General features: G+C 34.3%; 3 protein-coding genes across 4 annotated transcripts; 1 reads left to right on the plus strand and 2 right to left on the minus strand.

Moving 5' to 3' along the window:
• The first annotated feature begins 453 nt into the window (after positions 1 to 453).
• On the plus strand, positions 454 to 1,957 carry Rad9. Its single transcript, XM_053761412.2, has 3 exons — positions 454 to 618; positions 704 to 1,109; positions 1,183 to 1,957. The coding sequence occupies exons 1-3, from the start codon at positions 585 to 587 to the stop codon at positions 1,901 to 1,903; spliced, it is 1,161 nt and encodes a 386-aa protein (XP_053617387.1). The 5' UTR covers positions 454 to 584; the 3' UTR covers positions 1,904 to 1,957.
• A 173-nt stretch (positions 1,958 to 2,130) lies between these two features.
• LOC128679289 (ubiquitin-conjugating enzyme E2 G1) lies at positions 2,131 to 5,566 on the minus strand. 2 transcript variants are annotated; one of them, XM_053761413.2, is made up of 5 exons: positions 5,413 to 5,566; positions 4,922 to 5,024; positions 4,490 to 4,587; positions 3,856 to 4,034; positions 2,131 to 3,490 (listed from the first exon to the last, which is right to left on the minus strand). In XM_053761413.2, the coding sequence occupies exons 1-5, from the start codon at positions 5,456 to 5,458 to the stop codon at positions 3,410 to 3,412; spliced, it is 507 nt and encodes a 168-aa protein (XP_053617388.1). In that variant the 5' UTR covers positions 5,459 to 5,566; the 3' UTR covers positions 2,131 to 3,409. The 2 variants fall into 2 exon arrangements, with proteins under 2 accessions (XP_053617388.1, XP_053617389.1); XM_053761414.2 differs by having other exon boundaries at positions 2,131 to 3,266; positions 5,413 to 5,560.
• A 948-nt stretch (positions 5,567 to 6,514) lies between these two features.
• On the minus strand, positions 6,515 to 11,769 carry Mybbp1A (MYB binding protein 1a). The gene is made up of 6 exons (XM_053761431.2): positions 11,499 to 11,769; positions 11,178 to 11,363; positions 10,548 to 10,730; positions 10,127 to 10,333; positions 8,985 to 9,735; positions 6,515 to 8,478 (listed from the first exon to the last, which is right to left on the minus strand). The coding sequence occupies exons 1-6, from the start codon at positions 11,658 to 11,660 to the stop codon at positions 6,569 to 6,571; spliced, it is 3,399 nt and encodes a 1,132-aa protein (XP_053617406.1). The 5' UTR covers positions 11,661 to 11,769; the 3' UTR covers positions 6,515 to 6,568.
• Positions 11,770 to 11,786: the final 17 nt, after the last annotated feature.

An 11,786-nucleotide genomic window follows, 5' to 3' on the forward strand; every position in this document is an offset into this window, starting at 1 on the left:
GAACACTTCACACGTGAAGACCTATTAAAATATGGACTTCATAAAGAAAAGATCTTCAGTCAAAATCAAGTTTATATCAATTTGACTACAGTTGACCAAATAATGTAGAACATAACCTAAAATAGTGTTATTATTTTCAGGATAATCCACTAAATCCTTCCCTTTTCCTTTAAACTCGTACCACGATTGCGTAGAAGGTATATTTGTTTGTAAATCTGAAACAATATTGAAAATTGGCGCCCATGATTGGCGCTTTTTGCCTCCACTGGCAATGTTTGTGTACCTTAGTTGTACCAGTAGCGCCATCTGCGCTGAGCTTTGCGTCATATGCCCTATTCCATGGTTTATTGGTATAAACCAAAAATTATAGGTAAAACCTAGTTGTCAAAATGTAACATTGACAGACGACTAAACCGACGGACTGACAAACATGCGATGTGACATGTCATGTTCGTTAGGTACTTGGTAGGCACTGAAAAGAAAAGTAAGATAGTTGAAAAGGCGCGGAGCGCGCATCGTTCTTTATAAAACATTATATGAAATATAAACACTTTTTCTGAATCTTTGATATGTGGTAAAGCAAAATGAAATGCCATGTACCTGGACCTAATGTTAAAGGTTAAAAAAAATCTACATTCAGTATATTTGGCGATCTTGGCGAATATTATTGTTCCGAGTGTTAACTTCATTGTTTATTTTACAGTTTTGGGAAGAACCGTTCATGCTTTGGCTAGATTTGGTGACGAACTGTATCTGGAATCTCTTCCAGAATGTATTCTCCTGAGAACTTTAAATGCTGCAGAATCCGCGTATGCCATGGTGAAGTTCAACAAAAACTTTTTCGCGTATTTCAACTATAATTATTATTCTACTGAAGACAATGAAGGCCTCAAATGTAAGATTTCGATGAAATCAGCCTTAAATACTTTTAAATCACCTACTCACATGGACAAACAGGTTGAAAATCTAGAAATTAAACTTGATGCAGATGCTTGCAAGTTGATATTCCAATTAAAGTGTAAACATGGCATTGTAAAGACACATTATGTATCAATATTGGATTGCAAGGCAATGCAAGCAGTCTATACTAAGGATTCAGTTCCTAACAGGTAGCTATTCTTACGTAATGAGTTGATGTTATTTTATTAAGTGGGTGCTGGGAACTAATGTAATTTGTTTCAGGATAACAAGTTCACAAAGAATATTGTCAGAAGCTTTAGGAAATTTTCAAAGTTCAGATGATCAAATCACTATAGAAGTCTCAAACCAATCACTAGTTTTACGAAACTACATTGACACCAGTGCAGACATTTTAAAAATAATCCGAACACAAATAAGTTTAAAGCCGGCCGAGTTTGACAGCTATGTCATAGGAACAGAGACCACAATCACATTTACTATGAAAGAATTTAAGGCCCTCCTTGCTTTTGCGGAAGCGCTGAGTTTGCCCATACAGTTGCATTTTGAGACTACAGGACGTCCAGCAGTGTTCATAGTGCATAATGGGTCAACATTTGAAGCCCACTTTGTGTTGGCTACTTCAAAACCAGATGGGGCCACTCAGGCTAGCTCAACCCAAAACACTAGTGCAGTCAGAAAGAGAAAGGACACTAGCAGCCAGGGATCTGCAAGAAAGAAAATGCATGTAGACGCAGAAATATCAAAGTGTTTAGAGCAAGATTCCCATTTGTTTAACTTCATAGATATACCTCAAGAGTTAGAACTAAATGGCTGCAATGGTCAGAATGGAAACAACAGTAATATTCAAGACTGTGACAATATACCCGCCTCTCCAACTTCTAAGACTATGATCAAAGCTGTGTTTAGGCGGTGTTTCGAAAGTACTTTTGATCCGAGAGCAATACAAGGTGTTGTGTTAGCTGAAAATTCTGATAGTGAATGACATTTTGTTTTTCTATGTAATACTAAAATGTAAATAAACTATTTAATCTCTGAATTGTTTTACACATAGTAGCGGTTAGCAAGTGCACATGAAACAGAAAAACTAATTATTTGTATTGCAAGTTTAATTACTGATTAATACACTTTAATAACATTAGATTCACATTCATATCAGTTATAAGGCCTTATTATAAGAGGAATTTAAGGAATGCAAATGAAATAGCATCATTATCACTGCATTATAATTTTATAGCAAAAATTATACATACATAGGTAAAAATATGATACACGTCACAAATCAGTATTCGATGATAGGTTTTGATGGGGTTCATCTTTCAAGAACAGGTAAATTGGTAACACTTGATGCTCAGAGTCAAATAAAAGAAATTAAAGAATTACAGAATACAAAAAATAAAATTAACCAATAATTTATGCCAAGTTAGGCGAAAATTTGTTCATTAATCAAACACTACATCACAATTGAAAAATTCTGAATTTCCTTTCTTCTAGAACTAATATTGATTTTATTACAAATCTAGTGAACCTCATGCACCTATGGATATTTATGTTGAAATCCGATTTTTGTAGTGAGTTTATCAACTACCTATAAAAGCAAAATAATTTCACCTAACTGCACATATTTTTATCTACAAACAAAAAGTGCAAGGTTGTCCTCACAGCTAGGTTTACAATGTGTTTTCCAGTAAAAATTATAATTAACTATTTACTACTAAAATTAGCACTAGAATTAAAATTGTGGCTTGGAGAAGCTACCAAAATGTTATCCATCGCAAAGATTGGTAACTAACAATTTACATGCAAGTACAAGGTTTATTCCTTTTACAATTTTTTTACATTTATATATTATCCTGTCTGCAAATCACATGTTTATAGACATGTTAGTAAATAATTGCTTTTAAATTATTTCAGAATTGGTTTCTACTATACAGAGATCAAACTTTAAATTATTATATGAAAAAAGAACAAATGCAGATTTGTTTTTCTATAAAAATTACCATACACATTTCATTATTATAACAATAGCTAGCTAACACGTCTTAAAAAAGATGAAAAAGACCTTGAATTCTATTTTTAATTTATTATTTATAAAATACGGCAGCGATATCATTTAATTACAATAAGTATTTTATTTTAAATCAATTTCAATATTGTCTCTGGCCAGGTGGAGGGCCGCACTAGGACGCCGGGCCTGCACGCAACGTTCTAACTGAATCACCAAACACTCACTATTCAACTAAATCAATGAAAAAGGGCACTGTTACTTAGGAACAATCCTCTTGGCTCTTTCTCACACACTGTGCTACTTTCCTTTTAAACTCCGAATATGATTCTCTCCACTCTTTCTGTAAAAAGAAACAGAATGAGCACACATGTACAAGTGTCGCTAACTGGCAGTGGCAGCCGCGGCTTGGAGGCTGTCTCAAAGTGTGTTGTGTTACTGTGATGTCACATGGCCCTTTCTGTCATTTTTTTACCCCTCACACTCCTAAAAGCAATCTTCTTGACTTTTCCTAACACATCTGGCAACTTTCTTTTTGAAATCCGAATATCGCTCTCGCCATTCTTTCTGTGGATGTAAATAACATTATAATAAGAATACATTTACAAATAGGTCAAATAGCATCAAATCATCATCAATCAAAATTTATGCACAACATACACATACACATAAAGGCTTTTATACATGCATGCATTAGACTAAAATAAATTAAACATGTCTCATTAACGACAAGGACTATAACTAAGGACAACATTAACACAACAAAAATCTAACGATGATTTTCACCAGCTATCTTAGTGAAAATTTAATAAAATGTATGACTATTACAAGAATAAATAACCAAATTATAAAGATCATTGGCCTAGTTGTTAAAAATATTCTCAAAATCTACTACTACGAAATGTAGACCATTACCATGTGTTCACACTCACCGCTGCATCAACGTTAGCGGGACTCTCGTCATTTGGATCGGCCAACATGGAGATGACGCTGATAAGGATCGTCTCTACTGTATGCACAGGCAACCACCGTTCAGACGCCTTCTCATAGCCCCATTTGTCATCGCCTGGCTCATGCAATATTGATATGCATACATCCCCATTCTTCTCAACTGAAATATATGAGTGAAGATGTAAGTTTCCAAAATGAAAATCAGTTGCTATGTCAACTAATAACAATAAAACTATATTCTACTTATTTGTAAACTTAAGTATTGATGTATCTAGCCATGTGCACAAATATAACAATAAATAATAAGTTAGTCCTGTACTCTGTGTACTATATTACTAAAGAAATTTATTAACAACTAAAATCTCAGTGGAAATTGACACTGTTTACAAACAAAATAGCTTTCAAGAAATTGATATTGCCTCAACCTCTAAGGCAGAATTATCAGGCATCTTATGTGAAAAAATTTTGAAGACTTGAATCTCTATGTATACAGTGAAATGATTTTTAATATCCTATTATATGAATAACAATTGATGTCTAATAATCAATCAACAATATGTAAGAAGCTCTAACTCATGACCAAGAGCCATTCTATAAACAATGTGTAACACTCACTATTTGGATGCCATATTTCCGTTACAAATTTCATCCGTGGTGGCCTCAGAGGGTATTCCTTTGGAAAATGTAAATGTGCTTTGAAGAATCCACCCTCACTGGAATCAAAGTTTGTAATATCACTGAATAACATTAAGTTAGATTATTTACACTTTCAAATATAGCTTAGCATGTTTATTACGGTATTAAAAAAATATGTATAAAAAAAAATTTTCATTATTAGAAACCCAAATTTTACAAGTTCAAACCATTCCACTAAAAGAGTGTTATGAATGTGTACTATATACTACTCATTGCTGCACTGGGTAGAATTTCAGACTGTTGATGCCAAATTTACGCACAGTTAGAACATTCTAGGCTTATACATAGATCAGACCAGCATGCAAGTGTAGTGTATTATTTAAAATCTATAAAAATGAACATGATACTCACTACAGTGTGTCTGGAGGTCCAATGATGAGAACTTCCCATCTGTAAATGTCATTGTCGTCTATCAATCCAGCAGAAAAGCCTTCTACTGGATTTTTGTTCAGTTCTGTAAATAATTTATCCATGAGATTACCATTGTGTACTACCACACGATTAAATATTCAATATTTGAACACTATAGCACGTGTTATAAAAAAGAAATGTGAATCATTGCCAAGTATCCCCCGTAAATACACATTGATAGTCATCGACTTGTAGTCGAAAATATCTGTCATTGCGACAACTATTGATTTTATTTCAGACCGACCAAATACGCCGGTGTTTAACCAAATACATATAGAATAATTATGATAAAAATATGCAACTTGATACCCAATAATATCACAAAGATTCTCAAAATTCGACCCGCTAAGGTCAATGATTCCACGACAAGACATTTGACGCTAGATGATGAGTGACTCGCACAAACCGTTTTACAGTAAAAATGCACATACCTGCTAGTTGCTTTTTTAGTAAAAGCGAAGACTGTGGCTCTGACATTAATTACAATTGTGAAATTTACCCTGACGACACGAAACAAATGATTTTTCCACAAAAGATGGCTGGCTGAGTTTTGAGCAGGTTGTAGTGTTGACAGCAGTCAAACGTGAAAAGTCCGTAACCCTGTCAAAAATTACCCAGTTTCATGTCAAAACAAAAAAAGTATGTGCCGCCCATATTGGGGATTTATGTATTTTCGGATTATTTTCGGTAATCAAGGAAGGCCAAAAATGAGTATACCTTATGTTTTGATGCCTAACAATGTAATATTTTATTATTTAGGAAATATTGGTAAAAAAACAATATGTACCTAATAAAAAATGTTACGTATACCGGAAACTACAAATAAATATAGAATTATTTAACCTTTGCAGAACTATAAGCCTGGAAATCATTTTAGAATTTTGGTTTAAAAAGTACTTTAAAATGTGGAAAATTATGAGTACTGGCAATGCAAATAGACAGGTTGTGAAACATCTGAGTTGCTACTTGTTTCCGGTGAAATGTTACCATTTGAAAATATAATTTTAAATCGAAAATATCGATTACATACATGAAAAGGGTAGTGATATCATGGTACAATATCGGTTACTTATTTTTTAAAATCAATTGCGCATTACTTATTATCAGAAAAACTTAACAGGTATAAGAACATCTATGTAATGTGATGTGTCGCTCCCGTGGGAATTTCGGGATAAAAGTACCCTAAGTGCTACTCCAGGTTATTTTTCTACCCGTGTACCAAATTTCATAAGTCTAGTAGATAATGCGTGAAGAGGTAAAAAACAAATAAACTTACTTCCGCATTCATAATATTAGTTGGGATTGGGATTTTGACCCCCAGATCTTGTTTTTTGCCCGCGGCTTAGCCGGCATGAGTTTCTCATGGGATCAGTAATTTTTCCGAGATGAAACTCTCTATGTGCTTTTCAGTAGGAAATTCCACGATGGATTCAGTAGCCAAGCGTAATATAGAAGCCAAGACTGGAAAGTCCTGGCTTCTCCTATTATTCATATGCTTTTGATGACATAATAGTAAAACATTTAAGTAAGAAATTGTTATCAATATGATTTTATTTTGCTTAACACAGAGATACATGTTTCTGTAAATCATTCACTTTGCTGTGAAATTTTGCGCATCTTCTTAGCATTAGGCTCGGCTTGACCATTTATTTCTTGTTTACGCTTCTTCTTATTCTTTATCAGTTTTTTCGCTTTTCCATTCTCCATTTGTATTACAGGAGTTTGAGTTTTGCCTTTGATTTTATTTGTACCTTTACAGGATCCTACAGTACCCAACAATGATTTAAAATCTAAATTTGTTTTAATGTGGCAGTTTTCATGAAACATTCTTATTACATTTATTATTTTTTTCAACAGTACAAAATAATTGTTCTTAGCTTCAAATTCTCCATTTTTCAAAGTCTTAACTAATGCGGTCTCAAATTTTGTTTCTAAATCAAATAATATAGCCACAGCTGTGTCGTCGGGTTTATTTCTTTTCAAAGCTCTGTAGAACCCTGCTAGTAGCTCCAGCCCTTCATTACGACGGAACTGCCTGACCTCACTATTGAATATGTTCTCTATTATAATTGGTACAAGATCATATGTGCCTTCCCACTCAGTTTGTAGAACATTGTGGAAAAAAATTATAGGCAAAAGACAGTTACGATTCCTGAAATAACTCTGAAGAGCTTCTTTGAAGATCTCCACCAGTGGAGATTTGTCTCTCTTTTTCTTTTTAAGTGACACCGATTTACTCTCAAGTTTTTGAGAACAATGTATGATGAATATAGCAAAATGTGTTACCACATCACCCACAGCTTGAAATACAAAATGAGACCGTTCCCCTTTGTCAATGTTCGACTTTAAGTAGTCACACAAAACGTCAACTGTGACTCCATCAGTTGAAGCAAATTTTCTAACTTTAGTTAACGTTTTTATAGTCTTCCTGACCCTGTTTTCTAGTTCACTAAATTGATTGTCTCGCATGCAGAACTCCAGGCTCCTCATCAGCGGCGCAATCATGCTCAAACAGATGTCCATTGATGGGTCCTTCTCCAAATATATGTCGATCAAATCAAGAACTCTTATCCTAAAATCAGACAGGGCCTTTTTGTCTTTCCTCTCTTTTTTATTCTTCTTTCCTTTTGATTTGCCGGATTGGAATTGTTTGAATGCTTCTGCTAGAGCTGCATCTAGTTTCTTCCCTTCATCATCGTCTATCATGTCAGCGTCGACACTCTCTGTATCAGACTCTGGAACAGCTGACCCCAATGCTTTCTGAACAGCCATTCTCAACTGTTCAGGTATCTTCATTTCCTCATCTTCATCTTCTTCAATCTCACTGTTGCTGTCTTCATTGTCTTCTTCATTTTTGTCACTACTTTCCTCTTCTATGTCGTCTTCTTCATCATGAGAGTCATCTTCGGAATCGTCATTTTGTGTCAGTGGATTTGATTCGCTTTCTGGATCCAACACAGATATTATTTGACCAATGGCGGTGGGAGTCAAAAATTCCCACAGTAACCTAAAAACGCATTGTACTACAGATCTAAGAACACTGGACTCGACTGACAGAATAGACAACAGAACTTCTACTAAAACCTCTATCCACTCTGGCTCCTCACTTATATCTTCTTTTATCTTTCCTGATTTCTTTTTCGTGCCTTTCCTATAATGTTCATAGCAACTTTTAAGTTCTTTTATGGAGCTTCTTGAAACTTTAACATGAGTGGGCTCCGAGAACAGGAAGAGTCCTAACTGATAAAGTAAGATTAAAAACACTTTATCTATTTTAGATTTGGACTCGTTTTGTTCAATGTTTTGGCAGATTTGTGTCAGCATCTGCCAGCAATCCATGCTTTCTAGCGGGAATTGTTTTTCCAGTTTCTTTCTCACTTCTTCCTTCTCCAGGATACTGCACACGAAATTGCAGAGGGAAGACAGGACGGAGGCCAAGCTGTCAACATTGGAGAACCGGGATGTGAAGCAGCGATAGAAGCACGACTTGATTGATGCTGTGAAATAATAAATATTGTGATCAGATAGCATTGTTATTCTTAGGACCTTATGATAATGACCTTAAGGTAATGTGGGAACATATTATATTATTAGACAGTATTCCAGATTACAGGCTAAGTGCAAGCAACCAAAATATGTTGCATTCAATGTGTGACAAAAATCATGTCCTAAAGTAAACCATTGAGTTCCCTTATCGGGAGCCGATCCTGGGTACACCATCTTGATGACCAGATGGTAGTGTAATAATACATTCTCATCCAAACTAAACATGTATACATAATTTAAGCTCAATCAGTTGTAGATATCCACTTCAAAATTGAGTCTCAATCTTTAAAAAGAAATAACAAGCAGACTAAATCATTATTGACCAGAATAAATAGGATATCAAAAGAAAGGAAGTTTGACGTTCGTCATAAAATATAATATTATATTATATTTTCTCATTGGTGATAACAGTTCTGAATAATCAATACTAAATACTGTTTAACATGAAAGTGCATACCTGATAAGTCAACGCTAATGGCAACATTCTTGTCACCACCAATCTTAAAAAATCCAAAGCACATAAGTATCTTCATGTACGAGAGTTTGAAGTCTGTGTCGTCTTTGACAGCCTCGTGACAGACCAGGTGAGACAGCAGTTCGGCCGCCCTCACCCTCTCATTGTTATACCAATTCCTCTCAACATCCACCTTCACAAACTTCTTTGTCGTGTTCAAAAGCACACCTTTAAACAACTTAGCCATTTTCTTAACACCATCTTTTTCTAGATCAGATATTATTGATTTAATTATACTCGTTCCTGTTACTTCAGGAAAATTAATTTCACCAGGATTGAATAGCAGCTTGTTTAAAGTCTCCACTCGAGTTGTGTTAGATACTTTCTCTGATTTAACTACTTTGGCTAATGAATTCAAAAGCTCCTTGCCCTTTTTTATCATAATTTTGTGGTCATCCTCCTCATCTCTTTTATTTCTGATCTTACTGGCTGTTTGTAGACCTTTGAACCAATCCATGAGCAATTTAAACATGTTTGTACTTATCAATTCTGGTATAACTTCATGATTCTCTTTGATATTGTCCAGTATACTTGTGAGCAAGTTCATGGCAGCCAGTTCCCTGTTTCTGTTGTGCTTCACAAGCTGGCTGTCAATGCCTGAAGTCCAGAATAGTTTCAAATGTAGCGAATTGGCGATTTCTGTGCCAATTTCCTTGTAGATAGGATGACTTACTGAATTGAAATCTATACCAGTCTGAAAAAAAAATTTTCGTTACATACTTAACTAAATACAAAAATGCCCTATCTAGCCGACACTAGCACCATCATTAAATATATTTTAAAGTTTTAAATAATTTAATATTTATATTCATATATATCATAATTTATATCATAATTTTGCAACATCATTGTTTAATTTTGCTAAGAAATAAAAGAAATTAATCAAAATGCGAAGGTGGCAGAGTGAGCAGCTAGATATGGCTTTGACATTATTATACTTATAAGATTCACTATATGTATTTACCTTCCAAAGTGTAGATGAAGAAGAGTAACACAACAAACTTTACTGCAATTTTTCTCTAAAGACATCAATTAACAAATATACAGGCATAATTAAAAATTAACTACAAAAATTTTAGACTTACCATAAGTTTTTCACATATTACATGAATGTTATCTTCACACAACACTTCTGTAACACCAATAAGTTTCCTCAGCTTGACTTTGCTAGGAAATTTAGAATTGGCTACCATCAGAAAATAGAGAGAGTCAAGAGTATGTTCCTTCAAGTCGTTTTTGAATTCAACTTTGACATTTGACCATATTATAGAGGAAAACTGTTCTTCATCCAGCTAGAAAATTAAATAAATAAATTATCAAAACAAGAAATCAGATGAAATACATTGTTTATTATATTGTCATTGTTTATTGGTGCTGAAATTTTGATTTATGAATTATTTTAATGAATGTAGACAGTCATAGACAATAGGAAGTCAATTAATTTGTTTTGAAGCTGGCTCCTGCTACCCTATTACTAAATAAAGTATTAATAGTATACTTATTTACCCCCTTAATAAAGTCTAAAAGAATTAGATGAGCCACAGTGCTCAAATAAGATTTCTTTTTGCTAGCTTTCAGTAGCAATTGTATCACATCCTTCTGCTCTTCTTCAGTACATTGCAGCATGCGTCCGGAACGGAAAATAGCACCACATACAAGGATATGGCCCAGGGCCACGTCTCCAACCTCCTGAAAAATAGTTACAAATAGAAATATTGTTAGCGCCCAAATCCTCCCTTGGAGGGCATTAAGAGGCAAATGCCTTAACAGCTGATAGGCAAAATAGACCAAGAAAAAAATAATAATGAACATATCAATACATATGCATGTTGCAGCAATACAAAAATATATATTGGTTATAGCACAAGTTGTTAAATAGGCTTTGCTTTATCCATAGGCAACCTTGATGAATGTCAAATTCTTGAATTCATCTTTTTTAAAAACTGACTTTTAAAAAATAACTTTGGGAGGACCCATCTCTCAATAGCAATAATGCCCCCAACCAGCATATTATAATAAATTATGATAAAATTTAAAATACATAACATTAATCACAAACAAATGTAGGTTGTTACAAAACTAAATGGCAATCAATAAAAAATAAAAAAAAGTATATATTTATTTTCAGTTACTTACACTTTTGGATGACTTATTAGCATGCAACTCTTTCTTGATAAGATCCAAGAGAGTTGAAACAGTTATTTGACTGAGTTTGGTTAGCACAGTAACTAGAGTTGCAAAATAGCCCGTTCTCATGCCCGGCACGTTGGCGCCCAAACTCCTGACCAGCCTCTTCAAGACATAGTGAACATCCTTTTCATTCTACAACAAAATAAATACCACCAATATGTACTTTGAGGTTAGGTTCTTTGGAAAGATATAACTATGAATCTTTAAGTTTTTCAAGGTATATTTACTGCTCGTGAAATAGTAGATACGTGAATTAGTAAATCTAACCTCGCTGTTTTGTAGCTGAAAGATAATCTTGACTCCACCATTGAGTTTTTCATCGTCCTTTGCTGCTCTGAGTAAATCAAATGCGTCAAGAACAGAAGGAGTCACTTTCGGTTCAGTTACCGGTGCTTTTTCTTCAATTTCATCACCCATTTTGATTTGCATTGTTCACTTAAAACTACGTCCACATTTCTAAAAATTAATAATCGGTAAATAAACGCGATCGCAAATGCTAAATGCGACGACCGTCCGTGTCCGTCCACGTTTGTCTGACTTTGACAATTAAATTTT

This window comes from Plodia interpunctella, chromosome 21 (genome assembly GCF_027563975.2).
Source record: "Plodia interpunctella isolate USDA-ARS_2022_Savannah chromosome 21, ilPloInte3.2, whole genome shotgun sequence".
NCBI classification, from domain to species: Eukaryota; Metazoa; Arthropoda; class Insecta; order Lepidoptera; family Pyralidae; genus Plodia; species Plodia interpunctella.